General features: G+C 48.6%; 2 protein-coding genes across 21 annotated transcripts in view; one reads left to right on the top strand and one right to left on the bottom strand.

Annotated features, from left to right (window-relative positions):
• Positions 1-4,006: 4,006 nt before the first annotated feature.
• On the bottom strand, positions 4,007-5,990 carry CCT8L2 (chaperonin containing TCP1 subunit 8 like 2). The gene has a single exon (XM_025452123.3). The coding sequence runs from the start codon at positions 5,728-5,730 to the stop codon at positions 4,063-4,065; it is 1,668 nt and encodes a 555-aa protein (XP_025307908.1). The 5' UTR covers positions 5,731-5,990; the 3' UTR covers positions 4,007-4,062.
• An 8,686-nt stretch (positions 5,991-14,676) lies between these two features.
• Positions 14,677-20,732, top strand: part of KMT2C (lysine methyltransferase 2C) — a 284,078-nt gene continuing 278,022 nt past the window's right edge. For all 20 annotated transcript variants that reach the window (XM_049094712.1, XM_025452148.3, XM_035699675.2 and 17 more), the window contains exon 1: positions 14,677-15,092. In XM_049094712.1, coding sequence (XP_048950669.1) covers positions 14,932-15,092 — 161 coding nt within the window. In that variant the 5' untranslated portion in view covers positions 14,677-14,931. The remainder of the gene's footprint in view (positions 15,093-20,732) is intronic.

Raw genomic sequence — 20,732 nt, 5'->3', positions numbered from 1 at the left:
AACCCAGTAGTTTTGTTAGGTCCCAGTCTTGGGTCTGTGCTCTCTGGTGCCCAAAAGGATGGAACATTTCTCACGACTCAGCTCCCTAGCCTCCACCACCTGAGCCAGGCACTCATGTTCCTTATTTCCCAGGACTCAGAAGTTCTCATTTTCCTTTCCTGTTTTCTCTGGATCTTGTTTCTTTGCTGCTGTTTGCCAGGTCCACCCAGAGTCCTAGAAAACAATGTTGCTAAACTGAAAGGGATTGGGAGTGGGGGAACAGACAAGTCCAACAGCAGCAAGGTCCATGAAGAATGTGCTGCCGGAAGTGTTTCTGAGATTCAGCTGCTCCTGAAGTTGAAGAAAAGCACATCTGGGAGGAGAAATATGTCGCCAACTCTGTGGTCCTTTGGAGAACTTAAGACCCTTGAGTCTGTAACCTTGGAAGCAAGATTGGGATCCAGTAAAACTGAGGTCAAGTGCTGGTAAACTTCATCATCAGTAGAAAAGAAACAACTTGCTGAGTCATATATTTTAACCCTTAAACAGAACACTTAATGATATTAAGAGGATACTGTAAGCATAATCAAGCTAGAACTAGTCGTAGTTCTTGCCTAAATCAGTGTTTCCCAGACTTTAATATGCACCCCATTACTTGGGGACTGTGTTACACTGCAGATTCTGACGTAGTAGGTCTGTGGAGTGGGGGGTAGGGCTGAGATTCCACACTAGTGATCTGCCCTGAATCACCTGAATGGCGGTGCTGCTTCAAGGTCAGGGATCATGCTTTGAGCAGCAAGAACTTAGGGGGCAAGCTGGAGAGGAGAGGTCCTCAGCTGAAGTTAAGAGGGACTCCATACCCGAGCACTTTGAGCTTATAGTGACCACCCCCCTTCCCCCTTCTGCTCCTCTTCCCTAAGCCTGGGCTGCCCCCCCCCCCCCCCGTGGTCACCTTCACTGTCCCATGGTGTTTCCTTCCTTTCCGGACCAGCTAATGCTTTTTCAAGTACAAGGAGGCAAAGGCAGCGCTGGCTTACTCAAGGGGATGGATCTTAAGGATGCCTGGCAGTTCACAGAATTGAAGAGCTGACCAACCAGTGTTGGCACGGGTGGGACCCAAGGCAGTTCAGGGGCCCCAGCAGCCCAAACTCCAGGACCCCTGGGCACCTCCCGAAGATGCCCAAATTCTTTCTGTCTCCTCGGGTTTCAGGTTTGGGTCAGGGGTTTTTACCTTCAAAGTTCTCAGCATATGCTAGTTCAGTTTGTGTCCGCTCTATCTTTCCTTGTCCCTTGTAAGACTATCCTCAATCATTTTAACTTGTATCTACATATATACAATTGTGTGTGTGTGTAATGTGTCTGTCTGCCTGTCTGTCCAGGGGCAAAGGAGATGTTAATGCTGCAATATGATTTCTCCCTAGATAAATCATCAAAAAAATCTCCTGTATATCAAACTTAGGACTTTTATTTTATTTTATTTTTTTTAATTTTTTAAATTTTTTATTTATGTTAGGCACACAGTGAGAGAGAGAGAGAGAGGCAGAGACACAGGCAGAGGGAGAAGCAGGCTCCATGCACCGGGAGCCCGACATGGGATTCGATCCCAGGTCTCCAGGATCACGCCCTGGGCCAAAGGCAGGCGCTAAACCGCTGCACCACCCAGGGATCCCAAACTTAGGACTTTTAAAGTACATGATCTTACATTGTCTGGACTACATATGTCTTGCATGTATAACTAAAATATTCTCTGTGAGCAGAAGCCATCATATATATATATATATATATATATATATATATATACACACACATACACACATATATACATACACACACAAGGCTTTTTGTCTGATTAAAAAAACACATTGGAGAATTTTCAAAAGGCCTTTTGAGACATACTTTCTTTGTAATCCTAGGGGTTGTATCTGTGAAAACATCACAATAGAGGAATGTATGATTGGGGCGATAAAACAACAAATAGGAGAATGGATTTTCCTCTTCTATTTACTGTATAACTTTGGCCAATTACTTTTTTCTGAAGCTCATTTGTGTCTCCTGCAACTGAGAGTTAATCAAGCTCCTTTCTCAGGAGATGGTTTCGATGATTAAATAAAATTTATATACAGTGTGCTTAAACTTTTAAAAAAAATAGCTATTTCTAAAAAAAATTAGCTATTTCTATCATCACCTCTTATGGAATTTGAGACTATGAGAATATGGAACTTGAGGGCAGGGGAGAAATATGAAAGCACTTAGTTACATTCACTAAAATAGAATGATGGAGCGCCAACAAGGATGTCTTATGCATCTCACATGAGAAATAATGAGTCTAGTTCTTTACATTCCCATTTTCCATCTTTTGTTCACTAACAGCTTTTCAGGATTTTACTTCTTCCAAGTTTCAAAGGAATCTTTGCACATTTTGTTTTGTTTTGTATGCCCAGTAGAAGACCTACCTACCTTCCTTCCTTCCTTCCTTTCTTTCTTTCTTTCTTTCTTTCTTTCTTTCTTTCTTTCTTTCTTTCTTTCTTTCTTTCTTTCTTTCTCTTTCTTTTTTTTCTTAAGACATTTGTTTCTTGAGAGTCTGGTTCTCTTTCCAGATGCTAACAGCATTTTTTAAAATGATTGTAAGAGATTGCAGCTTCCATTGCCTAGATTTTGTCCCTAGGTTCTGCTTTTTTCCCAGGGGCAGAATAACTTGAATGGTTAAGGTGGAAAAGGCTGTGGGTAATGTGCGCTGCTCTGCTCCCAGCTCTGCTCGAACTCCCTCTTCAATGCCCAGGGGTATCCAACCGCAGCCCTACCGGGATACCCTGAAGCCAGATGCTCCCCAATTCTCCTCACCTACACAACAACCTTCATGCAGTTCTAAGGTGTGTGTTTTTTCATTATCTATGCCAAGAGTTTTATTTTATTCTGCCTGCGGGTTCATTTCCCTTTCTCCTCCTTCTCCTCCTCCTCCTTTTCTCCTCCCTCTTTCCCTTAAAGTAACATTTCCCTTCTTTTCCCAAAGAATCACAACAGGAACGTGCAGCCGCTCCTGTGAACTTACACGGATGTTCTCAGATTGCTAATGTGACATCTAGACAGAAATTCACATATATTAGGATATCAGGTGGGGATAACTCAAACAGTTGGGAAGAGATTCCTGTACTATTTCCTTCCTTCCTTTCCTTCCCTTGCCTTCCCCCTTCCCTCCCTCCCTCCCTCCCTCCCTCCCTCCCTCCCTCCTTTTTTTTTTTTTTTATTTTAAATCAGTAGTTTTATTACAATACACACTGACACACAATTAGAGAAGGAATGTCCTGACGTTTTCTGAGCATTTCACGGAAAGCAAATGTAACCATCCAGGCAGTCAAGTCATCCATATCTTTTCCAAATTCAAAGCAAAAGCTTTTATATTTGATAACTCAGGAAAGCAAAGTTTTCTTACTGTTGTCTATATAAAACTTCAGTGTCAGAAAATGGTTATTGTGAAGTGGACTGAGAAGGGAAGAGTTTCTCCCTCCCTTCCTCCCTCCCTCCCTCCCCTCCCTCCCTCCCTCCCTCCCTCCCTCCCTTCCTTCCTTCCTTCCTTCCTTCCTTCCTTCCTTCCTTCCTTCCTTATCCCTGAAGCCCAGGGACTAAATTTAAAAATCTTTTATAGATGGGCAGCCCCGGTGGCTCAGCAGTTTAGCACCACCTTCAGCCCAGGGCCTGATCCTGGGGACCGGGGATCACATAAGGGCTCCCTGCATGGAGCCTGCTTCTCCCTCTGCCTGTGTCTCTGCCTCTCTCTCTCTCTCTCTCTGTCTCTCATAAAAAAATAAAATCTTAAAAAAAATTTTATAGAGTTGAATCCTGCTCTTATGAGGAAAGGAACCAAATATGATGGAGAGAAACAGGAGATGAAAAAAAAAAAGCCAGGAATCTGAAAGGAAATAAATCAAGGAAAAGGACTTTTATCTTGTGGTTCTTTTGGTTGTTTTCATCTAAAGAGACTGACTCTAATAGTATGAAACATGGAGGGAATAAATACAGCAAGCATTCGTTCTGAAGTGTTTGTGCCTTTCTGGGCAATCCCCATTTTATTGCAGATATTGCTACTTAATTGTTCCAAGGATTTGACTTTTTCACAGGAGATAGGCATTCCTTTGCCTTCTTAGGAACAGGATTCGAGTCCTGTTGACACATGGGACTTTTCTTGGCCACTATAATTTCATCTACATTCACGAGCTGTAGGGCCACATCAGCTACGGCTCGAAGTCCTTGGGCTTTGGCTACCAGGGTGTCCCACACCCCTTCCTGGGTCACGTTGATGATCCCCTCAACCCCAACGCCTACCAGCAAGTTCCCAGCTTGGTGAGCCCCCTTCATCTCTGCCATGACCTCTGAGACCACTAGGCCTGCATTCTCGGCTAAGGTTTCGGGAAGAGACTGAAGGGCCTGTGCAAATGCGAGGAAGGCAGGCCCATTAAGCCCTTCCAACCTGCTTCCTTTTTCTGAGAGTATTTTTGCCAGAGCCATCTCTGTGGCCCCAGCTCCTGGGAGCAGTCTGGGATCCTGACACAACTGGAAGTAGGCATCGATGCCGTGGTAGGCAGCCTGCTCTGCACTCTTCAGCCCCTCTGCGGTGGCCCCCCTGAGGGCTATGGTGAGGGCAGGGGTGGCTGGGCATTCCCACTCAAAGACAACGGCCATACCTTCCCCCAGGTCCTGCTGGTATACCCTCTGGCACTTCCCTGGCTTCAGGGGAGGAATCAGATAAGGCATCAGAGGTGTACCCAACACCTCACTCAGGTAAACCATGTCCCTCCGGGACCTGGCCTGAATCACCATGATGCCATACTTATCGGCCAGAGTCAGCGTATTCTCATTGATGTTCCCCCACACCACCACCACGTTAATAGATGCAGTTACCAGTTGGGCCACCTGCTTTTCTATCAGCTGTTCACTGCCTTTCCTAAATTTAGTTAGGTCAGCAGAGCTTGAGAGGCGGGCCGTAGCAGGTGCATTTGGGCTGGCTGGCCCAAAGGCGCAAACGAAGAGAGCTACCCTGGCCCCGTGCAGCACGCTGATCACCTGGCCGCAGGGCTTCGCGGCCAGGGCCATCCCCGGGAGCAGGCATGAGTCCTCGAGCCTGCCCCCTCGCAGGGTGCACACCCCCACGCGCTCGCGGTGGAAGCTGCCGTCCAGCTCCTTGGTGGCCCAGCAAGCGTGTGCCACCAGCTTGGTCAGGTAGTCCATCTGGGATGCGGAGTGGGTGTTCATCACCGAATAGAGGGCCCAGAAGGGATCTTCCAGCGGCCCCAGCGAGCGGATGGACAGGGAGGGCAGCAGGGCCAGGACCTCGGCGGTGGCCGCGGCGTAGGCCTCGCGCAGCTGGGAGCGGGGCAGGCCGGCGCGCAGCAGGTGCTCGGCCTGCTGCAGCAGGGCTTCCGCCAGCAGAACCACGAAGGCCGCGCCGTCGCCGCAGCTCTCTGCCTGCTTGTGGGCCGCCTCGCGCAGCAGCCGCGCAGCGGGGTGCTCCAGCTCCAGTGCCTGGAGGATGGCCGCCGCGGAGCCCGTGAACACGGTGGTTCCTCTGGCGGTGACCAGGAGCTTCTGCCGGCCGTGGGGCCCGTAGCAAGGCCGGATGACCCTGGCCAAGGTCTGCGCCGCCGGCACGCTGCAAAGCAGGTGCTCCTCCTGCGCCCCCGGGCCCCTGGCGCGCCGTCTCGGCCCTGGCCCCAGGCGCTCGGGCAGAGGCGGCGCCGCTGTGGCTCCGCCGGCCATCGCCTCTGGAAGCGGGGGGCGGGGGCGCCCGGAAGCAGACCTTGGGCGCTTCTTGGAGGGGGGTCGGCGAAGAAAGGTGCCCAATGCCCAGCAGCTGCTGTCTGGAGAAGGGGGCGCTCCCGGATCCGGCAGGGATGATGTTCCTGCAGAGAGCTCAGCCCTCAACCACTCCCCAGACTGGTCTGTAAGGAGCAGGGCTCTGGGGGCCTCTGGAGCCTGGTAGCTGCACCAGGGATTCCCGTGATGAAGTCACAGAGTGGCACATGGAACCAGGGGCAGGGAATGAGGTCACAGAAGGATGCTGCGAGTTTGGGAGGCCCTGCGGGCAGGCGGGGGTGGGGGGCAGGTCTGGGCCACTGGCCCATGAGGGACCCACTCCTATGCACCAGGCCCCAGAATTACATTTATTTTATATATTCATATATATATATAATATATATAATATATTTATATTTATATCTTATATATACATTTATATATATTTATATATTATATATATATTTATATATATATATAAAATCCCGGGTCTCCAGGATCACACCCTGGGCTGAAGGTGGCACTAAACCACTGAGCCACCGGGCTGCCCCCAGAGTTTCATTTAAACTTCGGAGACAGGGGATCCCTGGGTGGCTCAGTGGTTTGGAGCCTGCCTTTGGCCCAGGGAGTGATCCTGGAGTCCTGGGGTCGAGTCCCACGTCGGGCTCCCGGCATGGAGCCTGCTTCACCCTCCTCCTGTGTCTCTCTCTCTCTCTCTCTTTCTCACTGTGTCTATCATAAATAAATAAATAGATCTTTTAAAATAAATAAATAAATAAACTTTGGAGACACCGGGATCAAGTCCCAGGTCAGGCTCCCTGCATAGAGCCTGCTTCTCCCTCTGCCTGTGTCTCTGCCTCTCTCTCTCTGTGTCTGTCATGAATAAATAAATTAAAAATAAATAAATAAATAAACTTTGGAGACAGTGGAGAGGAGAGCCAGTGGAAATACCCACCCATGTCACGTTCCCAATGAAGTGGTAGCTCCTGCCGAGCATGTTGTAGTTGCAGGGGTTTGGTTGTACTTGCTCAGGGAGGGCTGTGTGCTGCTAGCTAGGTGTTGTTACCTGTCTACCTGGGCCTCCTTGGCCACCCCCACCGTTGGTGCTGCTCATTGGGATCTCTACAGTGTTTACAGGCCTGTTTGCCTTCCCGGCTGCAGGTGTGTGATGCTCCTCCTCCTTCCAGTGACAGAGATGTCACCGAGCTGGCAAAGTCAGGTCAAGACAAGGGAGGGAAGGATGCTGGCAACCTACAGAAAAACTATAATGTTTGCAACTGAGGGTCAGTGTCTAGCCTCCCAGTGGTGGGAAAAGTAGAAAACCGCTGGCAGTGACTTTAAGCCCCTCTCTGTCTGTCTTACACTCAGCCCCTAGAATTTCAGTTCCTCCCAGTTGCCCTCCTTCCCTGGCTCTCTCACTCCTCTTCCTCAAATGCAGCCCACTGGGGTAATAGTTTCATAAATATTTATTGAGCACCCACTATGTTCAATGGAATGGGGAATTCCAAGGGACAGGAACGTGGACACGGGGAGGGGAAGAGATTTGCACCAAATGAATACAACTTCTGTAGGTGTTAGGCAGAGCACCAGCTGGAAGTGGTGAAGATTACGATTATTAAGAATAGGGGAAAGACAGAGCAATACCATTCATTTTTCGTTTGGAAAAAACCCTTTTTACTTTAATAGCAGCTGTCCCCAAGCAGGGGGAGCCCCAGAACTCTGAACCTGATTATACCAGTCAGGAATCATGATTGTACGGTGGGCATTGTTTTAATATTTCCTCAGACAAGATGATAGCAAGAAAGAAAAGGAAAGAAATACCTGTGAGAGTGAAATATAATTAAGGGGAAAATGGAGATAATTTTGGAAGAAAAACAAAAAAAAACTTTTCCTCCCAAAACAACTTGATTGCTTTTGTAAAAATGATAGCTATTCATTATAAAAGTTAAAAAGAAAAATGCAAAGAAAGCCGGTGTCATTTGGAATTCCAGCTCGGATAATCATGGTTTGCATTTTGATGAACATTATGACCCTGCACTTCTATTCTTACATAGATTGTTGTGGATTTTTGCAGTTTTCCATAAGTGGATGGTGTGATCCATGTTATATGAGTTATTCTATAATCATTTCCCTCTCAACATTATGGTGACTGGGAGAAATGTTTTTTAAGGAGATATTATGGTGTCTGAAAACTGTGGACAACTGTTTTGACCTCTTTTGATTTTGGAGACTCCTTTAGAAACAGGTGTGTGCCTCCAGGCCCAGGCTTCTGAAAGCCAGTAACCCTGAGAAGAGTGTCATATAACAAATGTTGGGGATGGGGGCAAAGATGACTAGTCTGCTTCTTTATAGAAATGTACACAAAATATAGCAAAGTATGCATGTTTACATTGTTTATATGGATGCAGTTTCTTTTTTAAAAAATAAACACTCCTGGTATATGTTGGGGGAAATCACCTTAGCTCTTTTTCTTAACACTTAACATACATTTTCCCATTTATTTTACTTATTCCACAACTATTTATTGAGCAGCTGCTGAATCATAGAGATGAAAGATGAGTAAGGGCAGACAACTGCAGCCCTTTCCACTAGGGCATCGGGTATGATACAGACAGCCAGGGTGGGACGCTTTCCAGGCCCTGAGAGCTATTGGTATGGGGGAAGCATGGGGCTTGCAGAAGCATCGGTGTGTGTGTGTGTGACACATTGTCATTGGCATGGGGAGAGTGGCGGTCAGGGATGGAGGTGAGGTCTAAAGAAGCAGGAACTGGCCACGTGAGAAATGAAGGGGGCTTGGACAGCCTGATGAACCAAACAAAGGTAATTCTGAAGTCTGGAGCTCCCTGTGGGGAGGAAGGGGGGCAGGGCAGAGGGGATGGACACTTTGGCTGGCCAGGTGGCAGGCTCAGGGAGCCATGCTGAGGAGATGAGACTTCAAGAGTGATGGGTGGGACTTGAGTTCCATTTCCATTGTAAAGGTACATGATTTTATGTTGTGGTATCTTCATCCATTTCACTTCACAGCACAGGGGAATGTGAGGGTCTGGTCATTGTCTTTGACCTTGGAAACAGGCCCCAAACTGTACATTTTGGACCGATTTTTTTTTTTTTAAGATTTTATTTAGTTATTCATGAGAGACACACAGAGAAAGGCAGAGACACAGGCAGAGGGAGAAGTAGGCTCCCCACGGGGCTTGATCCCAGCACCCTGGGATCATGATCTGAGCCCAAGTCAGATGCTCAGCACCGAGCCCCCCAGGTGTCCCTGGACCAAAAATTTTTCACCCACCTTTACATAGCTTAAACTAACCAAGGAACTGCTAAATTGCAACTTTACTTCTCACTATGTGGACACTGTCATTGCTAAATTCACCTGGATTTTATTTATTCTATAAATAAATTGATTAGGTGTAAAAGAAACGTGAATATTTTGTGCCAAGTTTGTCTGCAGTTAACTCATTATATACATTTTCCTGCACACATTTTGACCTGCTAAGGAGAGTAGGCACCAGTATAGGCTGTTTGGTAGTTAAATTGAGTTGAATAATTAAGGTGAGGTCATACTGTACTGGGGGGATTCTTTTTTAAAGACTTTATTTACTTATTTGATAGAGTGAGCACGAGAGAGAACGAGATTACGGGCAGGGGGGAGGGGCAGAGGGAGAAGCAGACTCCCTGCTGAACAAGGAGCCTAGATGGACTCTCATCCCAGGCCCCAGAGATCATGACCTGATGAGCTGAAAGGCAGACGCTTCACCAGCTGAGCCACTGTGTGTGTGTGTGTGTGTGTGTGTGTGTGTGTGTGTGTGTGTGTGGCGTCCAGAGGGTGGATCCTTATTCTGATATGCCTGGTCCTTAGCAGAGGAGAAGAGACACATACCCAGAGAACACCACGTGAGGGCACAGAGACAGGAGGATGGCCATTGGAGGGATGCTCTACAGCCGAGGTCACCAAGGATTGTGGGCAACCACTAGGAGCCGAGGGGCATGACAGCTTCTTCCCTAGAGCCTACCACGAGAAACCAGTCCTGCCAACACCTTGATTTTGGACTTGTAGCTACCAGCACTGTGAAAGAATACATTTCTGTTGCTTTAAGCCCCCCACCTTGTGGTAGTTAGTAGCGGCAGCCCTGGAAACTAACTAACGCAGTAGTAGTCTTGTATTATCAATAAAGGGGAACCTGTGTGTGTGGGGGGGCGGGGCGAGGGTTTGTGGGGAGGTAGGGGGTAGGTTTCTAGTTGCTACCACTTGTTGGCACAATGTTTTTCTATTTCTCTCCTAAATAGACAGGGTTGTCTGCTGACTTCTCCACCTCTGCCCTTCCCCCCACATCCCCAGATGCATTTCTATTAAGATCATGGTCTTGTACACAATGGATGTAAATATTTAATCTTTCTATTTGTACGTATTCCCATGTTTATTTTTCAGTTGCCTGCTTGCCCTTTTTTGTGTTTATCTTGTTAAGTAGTGCCAGGCTTAAATCATAGACCCCTAGAGGGCAAGATTCATATCTATATGAAATGTGCTGCACAACATCTACTTATGCCTCACACTCTTACACACAAATTATTTTTGAAGGTGAATGTTCTGTTTAATTACCTCTTTGATTCTTCCTTTAATTTTTCTGTACAACAGGTACATATTACTGAAATAACTCCTGTAAGGCAATAAGAATTTTTAAAGCTAAAACACACTATGTACTAAATATGAACTAATTTTAATTAATTAATTATTTAAAAAAAGATTCTATTTTTTTTAAGATTTTATTTATTTATTCATGAGAGAGAGAGAGAGAGAGAGAGAGAGAGAGAGGCAGAGACATAGGCAGAGGGAGAAGCAGGCTCCATGCAGTGAGTCTGACGTGGGATTTGATCCTGGGTCTCCAGGATCATGCCCTGGGCTGAAGGCAGGCCCTTAACCGCTGAGCCACCCAAGAATCCCAAGATTTTATTTATGAGAGACACAGGGAGAGAGAGAAAGAGAGAGAGAGAGAGAGAGAGAGAGAGAGAGGCAGAGACACAGGCAGAGGGAGAAGCAGGCTTCCACCAAGGAGCCCCATGTGGGACTTGATCCCGGATCCTAGGATCATGCCCTGAGCCAAAGGCAGATGCTCAACCGCTGAGCCACCCAGGTGTCCCAATATGAACTAATTTTAAATGATTGACATTCTTTTAAAATTTTATTTCTTAAGTAATGTCTACACCAAACATGGGGCTCAAACTTATACTGCTGAGACCAAGAGTGATAGGCTCTACAGACTGAGCCAGCCACAAGCCCCTGAAATTCTTTTAAAGACATTTTTTTTGGAGGGGGGGGGGATGCCTGGGTGGCTTAGCAGTTTGGTGCCTGCCTTTGGCTCAGGGCGTGATCCTGGAGTCCCTCATCGGGCTCCTTGCGTGGAGCCTGCTTCTCCCTCTGCCTGTGTCTCTGCCTCTCTCTCTGTGTCTCTCATGAATAAATAAATCTTAAAAACAAAACAAAACATTTTTTTTTTACTGAAAAAGGACAAAAATTGATATCTTACGACTGCAAAAGTGAAACTTTAACAGTAAAAACATGAACACAAAGATTAGAGGGTGTAGAATTTAAGTTTTCAGTGGTCCTTCTACAACAGTAAGTTTGCTTCCTAAAAAACCCTGAGGAGTTTAAGACTTTACAGGGAAAAAAAAGATAGAGAGAGAGAGACAATTACTAGTGAACCTATGAGAGAGGCTTATAAATATTTTACATTCACTAAAACACAGCAAAACAGACAAACTCTAAATAAAGACCGTATCAGTGACATCTATAGGCCTCCATTAGCAAGAATGGCTATTGTACTGTGAATTTTTATTTACCATCCCTTGTTTGCTAGACTCCTTGAGGGTCTTATTTTGCTTAGTTTCATGAGATGTTGGTTTTTCATTGGTGTAGATAACAATCCTCACCTCCCAAACCACATTCTAAATATTTAATACATATTATGCTGCATGTGCTCTGAAAGATTCAAACATTATAGAAAAATGTCATATAGAAAGTGAAAGTCCCTTGTAATCCAACCCTTCAGAGATGATTACTGCTAATATTATGGTGTATATATACCTTGTTTTAAAAATACCTACATTTTTGTGTACCTATGAAAAAAGTATATATATATGTATTTTCATTTGGTGCTTCCAGACACTTGTGCCTTTCTGATTTTATAATTTTGAGTAACCTCAGCTACATGACTCTTGGCTTTTTGCCATTGTGGTCTCAGGGCTCTGAAATTTGGATCATGGACATGGAAAAACCTTCGCAAAACTTTGTTAAACAGGTATTCTTCGAATCCTTCCTTTGCTTTCTGAGTTGTATTTTATTTGCTCTACCCATGCGAACTTCAGGCCCACAAGCCTGCTATTCTATTTAAACAGATCCCAACTGCTTGTCTGCTCACAGTAGCTGAAGGAATGGAGATTTAAGGCTGGACTTCCTATCCCTTAACATCTTTTCTTTCCAGAAGCATCACTGCACAGACCTCTGTTTCTTAGCTTTTTGTTCATTCTACCCACTTTTCTGTTCTGTCCTCAGTTATTCCTTTTAAAACTTCTCTCCAGCAGGAGTGACTTGCAATTTGCACACACTCTTTTAAATTCTCCCAAGTGCTGAAGAAGTATATTGAAATATCCTGATGTATAATTTTGTGCATGTGAAACTCACAGTTGGAAATGGCTGCTCTAATTTCAGTAATGAACACAGAAAAGCATTTGGATTCATAACCCAATGTTTGAAAGTGTACTTTAAAATGTAATGTGCAAGAAAAGAAAATTGAAGAGAACGAGGAATGAAAAAACTTTAAATATACTGCTTCATAAATTTATCATTAGGCATATACATGTTGCACTTCTATTTATAAATCGGACACTTTTAATTTATAGTGTGCATTTACCACGTCAGCCTCTCCCCGGTCTCAAAAATCCCGTGGCTGTAAATTTAGGAAACTTGAACAAGCCAGCAAGGATTAAGCCCCGTAGGAATTCAAATGACTATCTTCTCAGGCTCCTCATTTCAGCCATTTCAAGGAACTGCTTTTGGTCAGCACAGGCTCTGGAAATGAAACTGTGTATTCTTTGCCCAAATAGAAAACACAATTCAAAGTTTAAGTTCTGGCTGTTGGGAGTCATGGGAGGCGAAGAGCCTGGCTGCGAAACCGGAACCTGCAGCGGGGGCCTCGCACGGAGCTTGCTGCGCGGAGCGGGAGGACCCGCAGTCGGAAGGTCCCCGGTGGGGCGGGCCCGGAGGGCACGCTCCGCGCGGCACAGCTCATCCCCATCCTTCTGCAGATGCTGATAGGTCCTGGTACTCTCCCCCGGTGCTCACGCGCTGGTGCACGCACACTGGTGCACACACGCTGGTGCACGCACACCGGTCGGCAGTGAATGTGAAGCCAAGCCCCGAGGAGTCACCTCCCTAGCAGAAGAGTCCACACGTCCACACGTGTGACGGTCCTTCCCGAGAAAGTGCCCGTTCCCCCGCTTCTAGCCCCACTTTCGCGCACCGCGAGGTGGCTCGGAAATCCTCGCATTTCTGGACAACCCCCCCCCCCCCCCGCCAAGATCGAGTTTTGCGGTTGTTACTGGGAGGGGGGTGTCTTTCGGCGTCTTGGCTCCTCAACATGTCACCCTTCTTTCTGTCTGACAGCTCTACAAACCGTCTCTGGCCCATTTTTTAAATGACGTTACAATAACGAAACTCTCCCCGGAATCGGATCGCGGCGAAGTCGCAGCGCACTCGGCGTCCGCGGGAGCTGCTGGGGCGCCGGGGGCTCGGTCCGGCCGGCCGCGGGGCGGGGTCCCGGGGATCCCGGGGTCCCCGCTGTGTGGGGAGGGGAGTCTCCGCGGCCGCCGGCTCCCGGGCAACCCGAGCGTAGCCCCAGCGGCCCCGCCGCCCTCCTCTCCGAGAGGCGCGCGCCGCGGAGTCCCGCGACCCCGATCCCGGATCGCCTCATCCGCAGCTTGGCGCTTTCCCGAGCCGGAGCCGGAGCCGGAGCCGGAGCCGGAGCCGGAGCCGGAGTCGGAGTCGCGGCGCTGCCCCAGCGGCCGCGTCAGAGGAGCCGAGGGGAGGGGAGGGGAAGGGAGGGGAAGGGAGGGGAGAGGAGGGGAGGGGAGGGGAGGGAGCGGAGCGGGGGGAGGCGGGCGGAGGAGCGGGGGCGGGGGAGGGGCGGTGAGGTCAGCGGCGGCGGCGCGTCCGCGGGCGGCGCATGCGCGGAGCGAGCCCTGTGAGTGGCAGCGGCGGCGCGCGGGGGGCGGCGGGGCCGAGGAGTGGGGGAGGGGGCGGGGGCGTCGCGGCGGCCGTGTGTGGGCGAGACGGCGGCGAGTTTGAGAGGTCTGTGGTGCGGGGCGCCCGGGGGAGACCCGGCGCGGCCCTCGCGCGGCGGCGACGGTCGTGTGTGTGTCTGTGTGTGCTACACGCACACCCGCAAAACTTCCTCCTCCCCGGCCCGGGAGGGCGGGCGCGGGCGCTGAGGGGCCGGCGCTCGCGCCGCCCGGAACCCACAACAACAACTGGAGCAGCTGTCAAAACTTCGCCGCCGCCGCCCGGCCCGACGCGGCCCGCGCGGGGGAGGGGCGGCCGGCGGGGCCGCGACCCCCTGCCCGCCGCCCGCCGCCCGCCGCCGCCCCCCGCGCCGCGGCCCCTGGCTCCTCCCGCCCGCGGGCGCTGGGGGAGGGGCGCGGGCGCAGCCCCGGCCGGCGCCCCCCGCGCCCCCTGAGTTGCCCCGCCCCGCCCGGCGCCCGCCCGCGCCCGCCCGCGCCCGCCCGCCCGCACCGCCAGGCCCCCGCCCGCGCCCCGCCCCGCCCGCCGCCGCCGCCGCCGCCGCCGCCGCCGCCCGCACCTCCCGCCCGGCCGGCCGGCCCCTCCCTCCCGCCCGCGCCCCGCCCGCCGCCCGCCGCCCCCCGCCCCCCGCCCGGCCCCTGCGCGCCGAGGTGCGCGCGCCCGCGCGTATGTGTGTGAGTGCGTGTCCTGCTCGCTCCATGTTGCCGCCTCTCCCGGTACCTGCTGCTGCTCCCGGGGCTGCGGGAAATGCGAGAGGCTGAGCCGGGGAGGAGGAACCCGAGCAGCAGCGGCGGCGGCGGCCGCGGCGGCGGCGGCGGGAGGAGCCCCCCAGGAGGAGGACCGGGATCCATGTGTCTTTCCTGGTGACTAGGATGTCGTCGGAGGAGGACAAGAGCGCGGAGCAGCCGCAGCCGCCGCCACCACCCCCCGAGGAGCCCGGAGCCCCGGCCCCGAGCCCCGCAGCCGCAGACAAAAGACCTCGGGGCCGGCCTCGCAAAGATGGCGCTTCCCCTTTCCAGAGAGCCAGAAAGAAGTAAGTTGAGTGTGAGGGAGCCAGGCCGGGAGCCAGCCGCGGCGCCGGGCCGGAGCTGTCACCGGCGCGCCCGGCCCCCTGCCCCCGCGCGCCCCCGGCCGCCCCCGCGGGGTGGGGGTGGGGCCCGGCGGCCGCGCGGCTCCGGCCCGGGGCGCCCGCCCGCCCGCCTGGCTGGCCGCCCGCCTGCCCCGCGCCCCGCGCCCCGCGCCCCCCACCCGGCCCGGCCCGGCCCGGCCTCCCGCGGGCGCCCGCACCTCACTCCGCCCGGCCGGGCTCCGACGGCCCGCGCCGCCGCCGCCGCCGCACTTTACTTTTTAGTTTGGCCCTTGCGCCCGGCTTTTCTTGGTGCATCTGTGTTGGGAGACGTTTCTGGGAGGTTCTCCCCGGCCTAGCGTGGTCAGCGGGGAAGCACACAGCGCCGCACACCTCGGTGGTCCCCGGACGCGCGCATTGTCAACTACAAAGCAGTCCGCCGCGGGACACTCGCGGAGCTGTCAAAGAGCCGGGCCAGGTGGTCTCCCCGCCGGCCTCGGGGGAGGGGGCGCCGGCAGGACCCGGCCGCCTCCCTTTGTCAGCTAGCTGCCCCTTGAACTTTCCTTGCTCCCGAGCCGGTGCTTTCATCTTCTAATGATAGATTAGGAAGTCCCTCGACTTCTCCGTCCCCTCCCCCCGCCGCCGCACCGCCGGGGCCGGGACTCGGCGCCGGTGTGATCGCGCGGCCGGGGCAGAGCGTGCACAAGTTTGGGGAGCGGAGCGGGCTTCGCGCAGCAGGCCGGGCGTGCACGGCACGTCAGCTCGGACGGAATGCAGATGGAAATGTGGCCCAACTTCTGTCCTGGGAGCCCCCCCACCCCCCACCCCGAGCTGCAGCCGGGTTGGGGAGGGGTTTCCTCGGTACCCGAGCACGCAGCGGGACTTAGACTTGGGTTATTCCATTACTGGAAATGTCTTTGACAAAGCGGTCATTCGGCAACTTTGCTTGGAGATGAAACAGCCCGTTTTAGTGCATGCAGCGAGTGGCTGGGCTCTTGCGGCTCCTGACGGTGCCATGGAAGGTCTGCGACTGTCTTCGGAAGTTGTAGAATGGCGTGTGTTGCTTACTCATTTCATTCTGGGATCCCAGCTCATTGAGCCGCCGGCGTGGAAGGGTGCAGGGGGACGCGGGGGAGAGCGGCGCGTTTACGCAGAGTCCGCTGCTGCTGCTGCTGCTGCTGCTGCTGCTGCTGCTGTGCTCGGGCGCTTTCGGTTGGTGATCTTACTGTTATGCTCGGTGGTACGTAGTAGAAGCAGCAGTGTTCACCGAGGCAGAGCCAGGCAGGGCTGTGGGAAACCCACGAAGCCCCGGCTGGATGTTCTCTTTCCTGCTTTGCTGTCCTTTTACAATGAAAATGATTCAGGCCCTTTAACTTGCCTCCATATTTTTATTTCCAGCTCTTACCACCTATGACAAATCATGAGAGAAACAAGTACAGGATATGTGTACATTATTGCATTCGCCTCTTTGGGATACAAAGTTAGAGTTTATTATGCCGCTAGCGAGCATTGTAATGACATGTCTGCTATAAAAATATGCCATTATTATTATTTCTCTATTAAGTGGCATTTGGAGAAGGAAAGTGGTGTTTTAAGTGACTTTAAACTTTGTCACTTTTTTGTGTCCTTTAAAGCAACGTATATCAAGCCTTATTTGGGGTTTAACTTAATTGCTTCCCATTTGACTCCTCTTGGTTTCTTGCTGAATATTAATTTGATATGTTTTAGATTTGCTCTTAGATCCTTGCTGTAGGAAGAGTAGACCCATCTGTGTTGTCACGCCCCTCACCCATACACATGCAAGTGCGTGCGCGCGCACACACAAGCACACAGACACAGCTCCCCTGAGATCGAAATGAGTTCATTTGTATTAGTGCAGCCTCTGGGTACACCGGAAGAAAGGTTGGATTAGGGTATTACCAGTATATTATTTTAATTTTTATCTCATCTTACGAATAAAGAAAAAGCAGTCCTTTGAGAAATTAAAAAATTTCTACAGAATGATGCTAACAGTATAAAAACATCAATACTTTGGGAAACCTTTAGCACAATTCTAAGTCTTAAGAGAGTTTTCTTTCTTGGATTTGAGAGGTGATTCAGCATTCCTTATACGAAATTTAGTGGTAACTTTGGTGATTCCAAACTTTTTAGTGCTTTTTAAAAAATTAGGTGTGTCCTTTGAAGGGAATGAATCTCCATTTGTTTTAGAAACATGTAAGTGGAAACTAATACGTGAGCTGGAAAGCAAAGAGAAGAATTTTCAGTTGTGTGTCTCTATACGGTGTTGCAAGGACCCTACACTTGGGTAGTGAAGATCCTGAAAGTGAAACGGCACTGTAACAGATGTAAATTAGGTTTGTAAATGCTAAAATTACATGGGACTGCAAATACTTATCTAAGAAATGAAAAAAAAAAGTATGTTTTGTGAAGTGCAATGGAGATGCAAGTTTTTAAGTTGGCCCTGTCACTTGGATGGTCACCAACTGGGTGGTTTTATGCTAGAGAAGATGTCTTATGACAGTTGTTTTTAAAGTGGGTTTGCGTATTTGTCTTTGGATTTAGAAAAAGAGGGTAACCATGCTCTGCTAATTTTACTTTCTTTGAGTTTGAATATTTGAATTTTTAATAATTAGGTAAGTAAGCTTAGCGTTTTCTTGTTTTATGCTGTTAGATAATTTTTGATTTATCGTATTTATATAGTTATTAGTTTTAATGAACTATTGTTATCTTAAAATTGTTTACTAAAATCAAGAGTTTTAAACTGAAGCTATTGATCTTAGAGGCATTTTGAAAAGTAGATCTATAAGGATTTCCTGTTGCACAAATGTGAAGTGGAACAGTGAAATTTACATTTGTTTAAAAGTTCTTAACAGTAAGGACTATCTAATAATTGGTTATTTGGAATAGTTTATAATATTTATTAGAGGTACAGGTCTTTCCATTGGTGAAGAAGCTCCTGCCACAGAGTAGGCACAAACTAGAGGTGTAATTCTCTGTTAATATTTAGGAATGTTTTACCAAAGCTTTGATATTATTTTTCCTTCCTTGGAATATATATTCACATTACTAAATTGGGAAGACAACCATTCTACCATATATATATATATATATATATATATATATATATATATGTATTTTTTTTTTAACTAAGTCAACAAAGTTAATGTTAGGGATGGGGTGGGTGTGGGGGTGGGGGTGGTGGAGAAGCAGGTGGTGGGGATAGGATTTCTGAGGCACTATCCTTGACTCTTTTTGAAAAAACTCTCTTTATATACTGAACCACTTTCTTTTCAAAGGGCAATTACTGTTATTAGAAAGCCACCTTGAGCCTTATTGTTGTAGAAAATTGGGCACAACACAGTGATGTCATAGAGGGGACAGAAAAAAAAAAAAACTCTGCTGCAGATGACTGTTGCTATTCTATATTTGTAAGTCCCTTCCCCTTTTAAAAATCTCATTTCCATAGCTGTGAACTTGAAATAAAAAGGTGGATTGCGGGATCCCTGGGTGGCGCAGCGGTTTAGCGCCTGCCTTTGGCCCAGGGCGCGATCCTGGAGACCCGGGATCGAATCCCGCGTCGGGCTCCCGGAGCATGGAGCCTGCTTCTCCCTCTGCCTGTGTCTCTGCCTCTCTCTCTCTCTCTCTCTGTGTGTGACTATCATAAATAAATAAAAAAATAAAAATTAAAAAAAAAAAGGTGGATTGCATTTAAATATATGCAGTTTCATAAAGCAACAATTTGTAGTCGAAAGATACCACTGTTATTATTCATGCTTGAGATAATGCAAATTTGTAATTTGTATGATAGTAATTCTTTTTATTTTTCAAGAAATTAGATACATGGAAATTTTGGCAATTACTGGTCTCTGGTACTTAATAAGCATTGGAATGTTTTAATGTACTTGAAAAGCTGGTCCAGGAATGGCAGCCTCTCATCTGTTAGGTGGTTGTTCTCCAACCTGACCTCATTGTAGTTTGCTATTGTCTTGTTGGTCTTATTCATGAAATCTCTAGTCTTTGAGAATGTTATTAGTCTAATATTCAATTTTATGTTCAGTATATTGGTTATTACTATATAAACTTGATATACATGGGTTTCCATGTGAATTAAGTATCAGAATTATTTTCCCATTCTGAAAATACTGATTTAATACATTTTCCTACTAGCTCAGTTAATTCTGCCTATGCCATATTTGTAGTCAGTTTGCAGGGTCACAAAAACACTGCTCTACCCGCCCCTCTCCGCCCCCCACCTTTTTGCAAAACTTCATGGTATTCCCCAGGCCACAATCAGATAGTGCTTGTCCAACTTTGTATCGTTAAGCCACGTGTAGCTATGACTGAAGGGCTTCCCTGAAACCTCATTTCCAAAATGAAAATGGTCAGTTTTTAGTTATAGATTAGATGCTCTCTGTGATCTTGGCTGGTGGGGAGGTATAAGATACCTTGCATAGGATTTGATACAGTTTTTAATCCATGAGATGTTTGGACTGAACATAATTTTTAGCTGATATAGAATAAATTTACCAGTCTGTGTGTGCGTTTGAGAGAGATTCCCTTTCTTTTTCCTTTATTGTTTTGGCCCATCTTTAAATTTCAACAAGCTGATTAATACCTTCCTCCTCTTTTTAAAAATTGTCTTTATCATGTTTGTGCTACAGTGTCTATTTTCAGAACTTCTTGGCAGTAGGAGTTGCAAAAGTTATGGAGTGAAATAGGGACAATTTCTTCTCTCTCTCTCTCTCTCTCTCTCTCTCTTTGGTGATGGCCTGCATATAAATGTATGCTTGTGGTTAGTGTGAAAATTTAATGGAAAGACCAATTGTGAGTTTGTGATGGGAATTGTCGGTCTCTATGCAGAATTTGAAAGGCTTAAGAACACAAGAGAAACAGATGACACAGCTCTTTTTGCCCTTTGTCTAGAAAAAATTCTCATGTAAAAGATGGGAAAGTTGTTTGACTTTGCTTTTGGTATTAATTTTGTGAAAGCAGTAACTATGTATGATACACAAGTGTTGAAATTGTTTTAAGAAGTCTGGGAAATACTCTCCTGTAACTTTTTATTTTTTTGTTTGTTTTTTAAAAGATTTTATTTATTTATTCGTGAGAGAGGCAGAGACACAGGCAGAGAGAGCAGCAGGCTCCATGCAGGGAGCCCGATGTGGGACTCGATCCCGGGACTCCAGGATAACACCAGGCGCTAAACAACTGAGCCACCCAGGTGTCCCTCTCCTGTAACTTTTTAGATCTTTCGTTTGGCACATGTTATTCAAGGAGCCTGTAAGTGTTAAGTGCATGTAGGGGTGGACAGTCACCTATGGAAGAAAGATCACTGTGGCCAACAGGGATCTGCAAGATTTGGAGTTAGAACTTGAAGGATTGATAGGATTTAGTCAAGTATAGTGAGAAAGTTAGAGTGTGTTGTGGGGTAGCAGTGTGAGTGAAGTTATTGAAGCAGGAAATGTAAAATGTATTTTCTTGGTGGAGTGTGACTAGAACAGAGGCTTAATGTGGGAATTGGGGTCATGCCATGATGGTCCTTGAATGCCAGGCTAATGAGTTTGGGCTTTGTAGTCCAGGGGTTATAAACTGTTTACAGGGACTAGG

The sequence above is a fragment of the Canis lupus genome, chromosome 16 (assembly GCF_003254725.2).
Source record: "Canis lupus dingo isolate Sandy chromosome 16, ASM325472v2, whole genome shotgun sequence".
Taxonomy (NCBI): domain Eukaryota; kingdom Metazoa; phylum Chordata; class Mammalia; order Carnivora; family Canidae; genus Canis; species Canis lupus.
Note: the sequence above shows the minus strand (reverse complement) of the source record. Positions and strands in the feature narration are given on the sequence as shown.

Excerpts from the sequence above, each read along its gene's own strand:
- CCT8L2 (XM_025452123.3), bottom strand. The coding sequence starts at position 5,730 with ATGGCCGGCGGAGCCACAGCGGCGCCGCCTCTGCCCGAGCGCCTGGGG.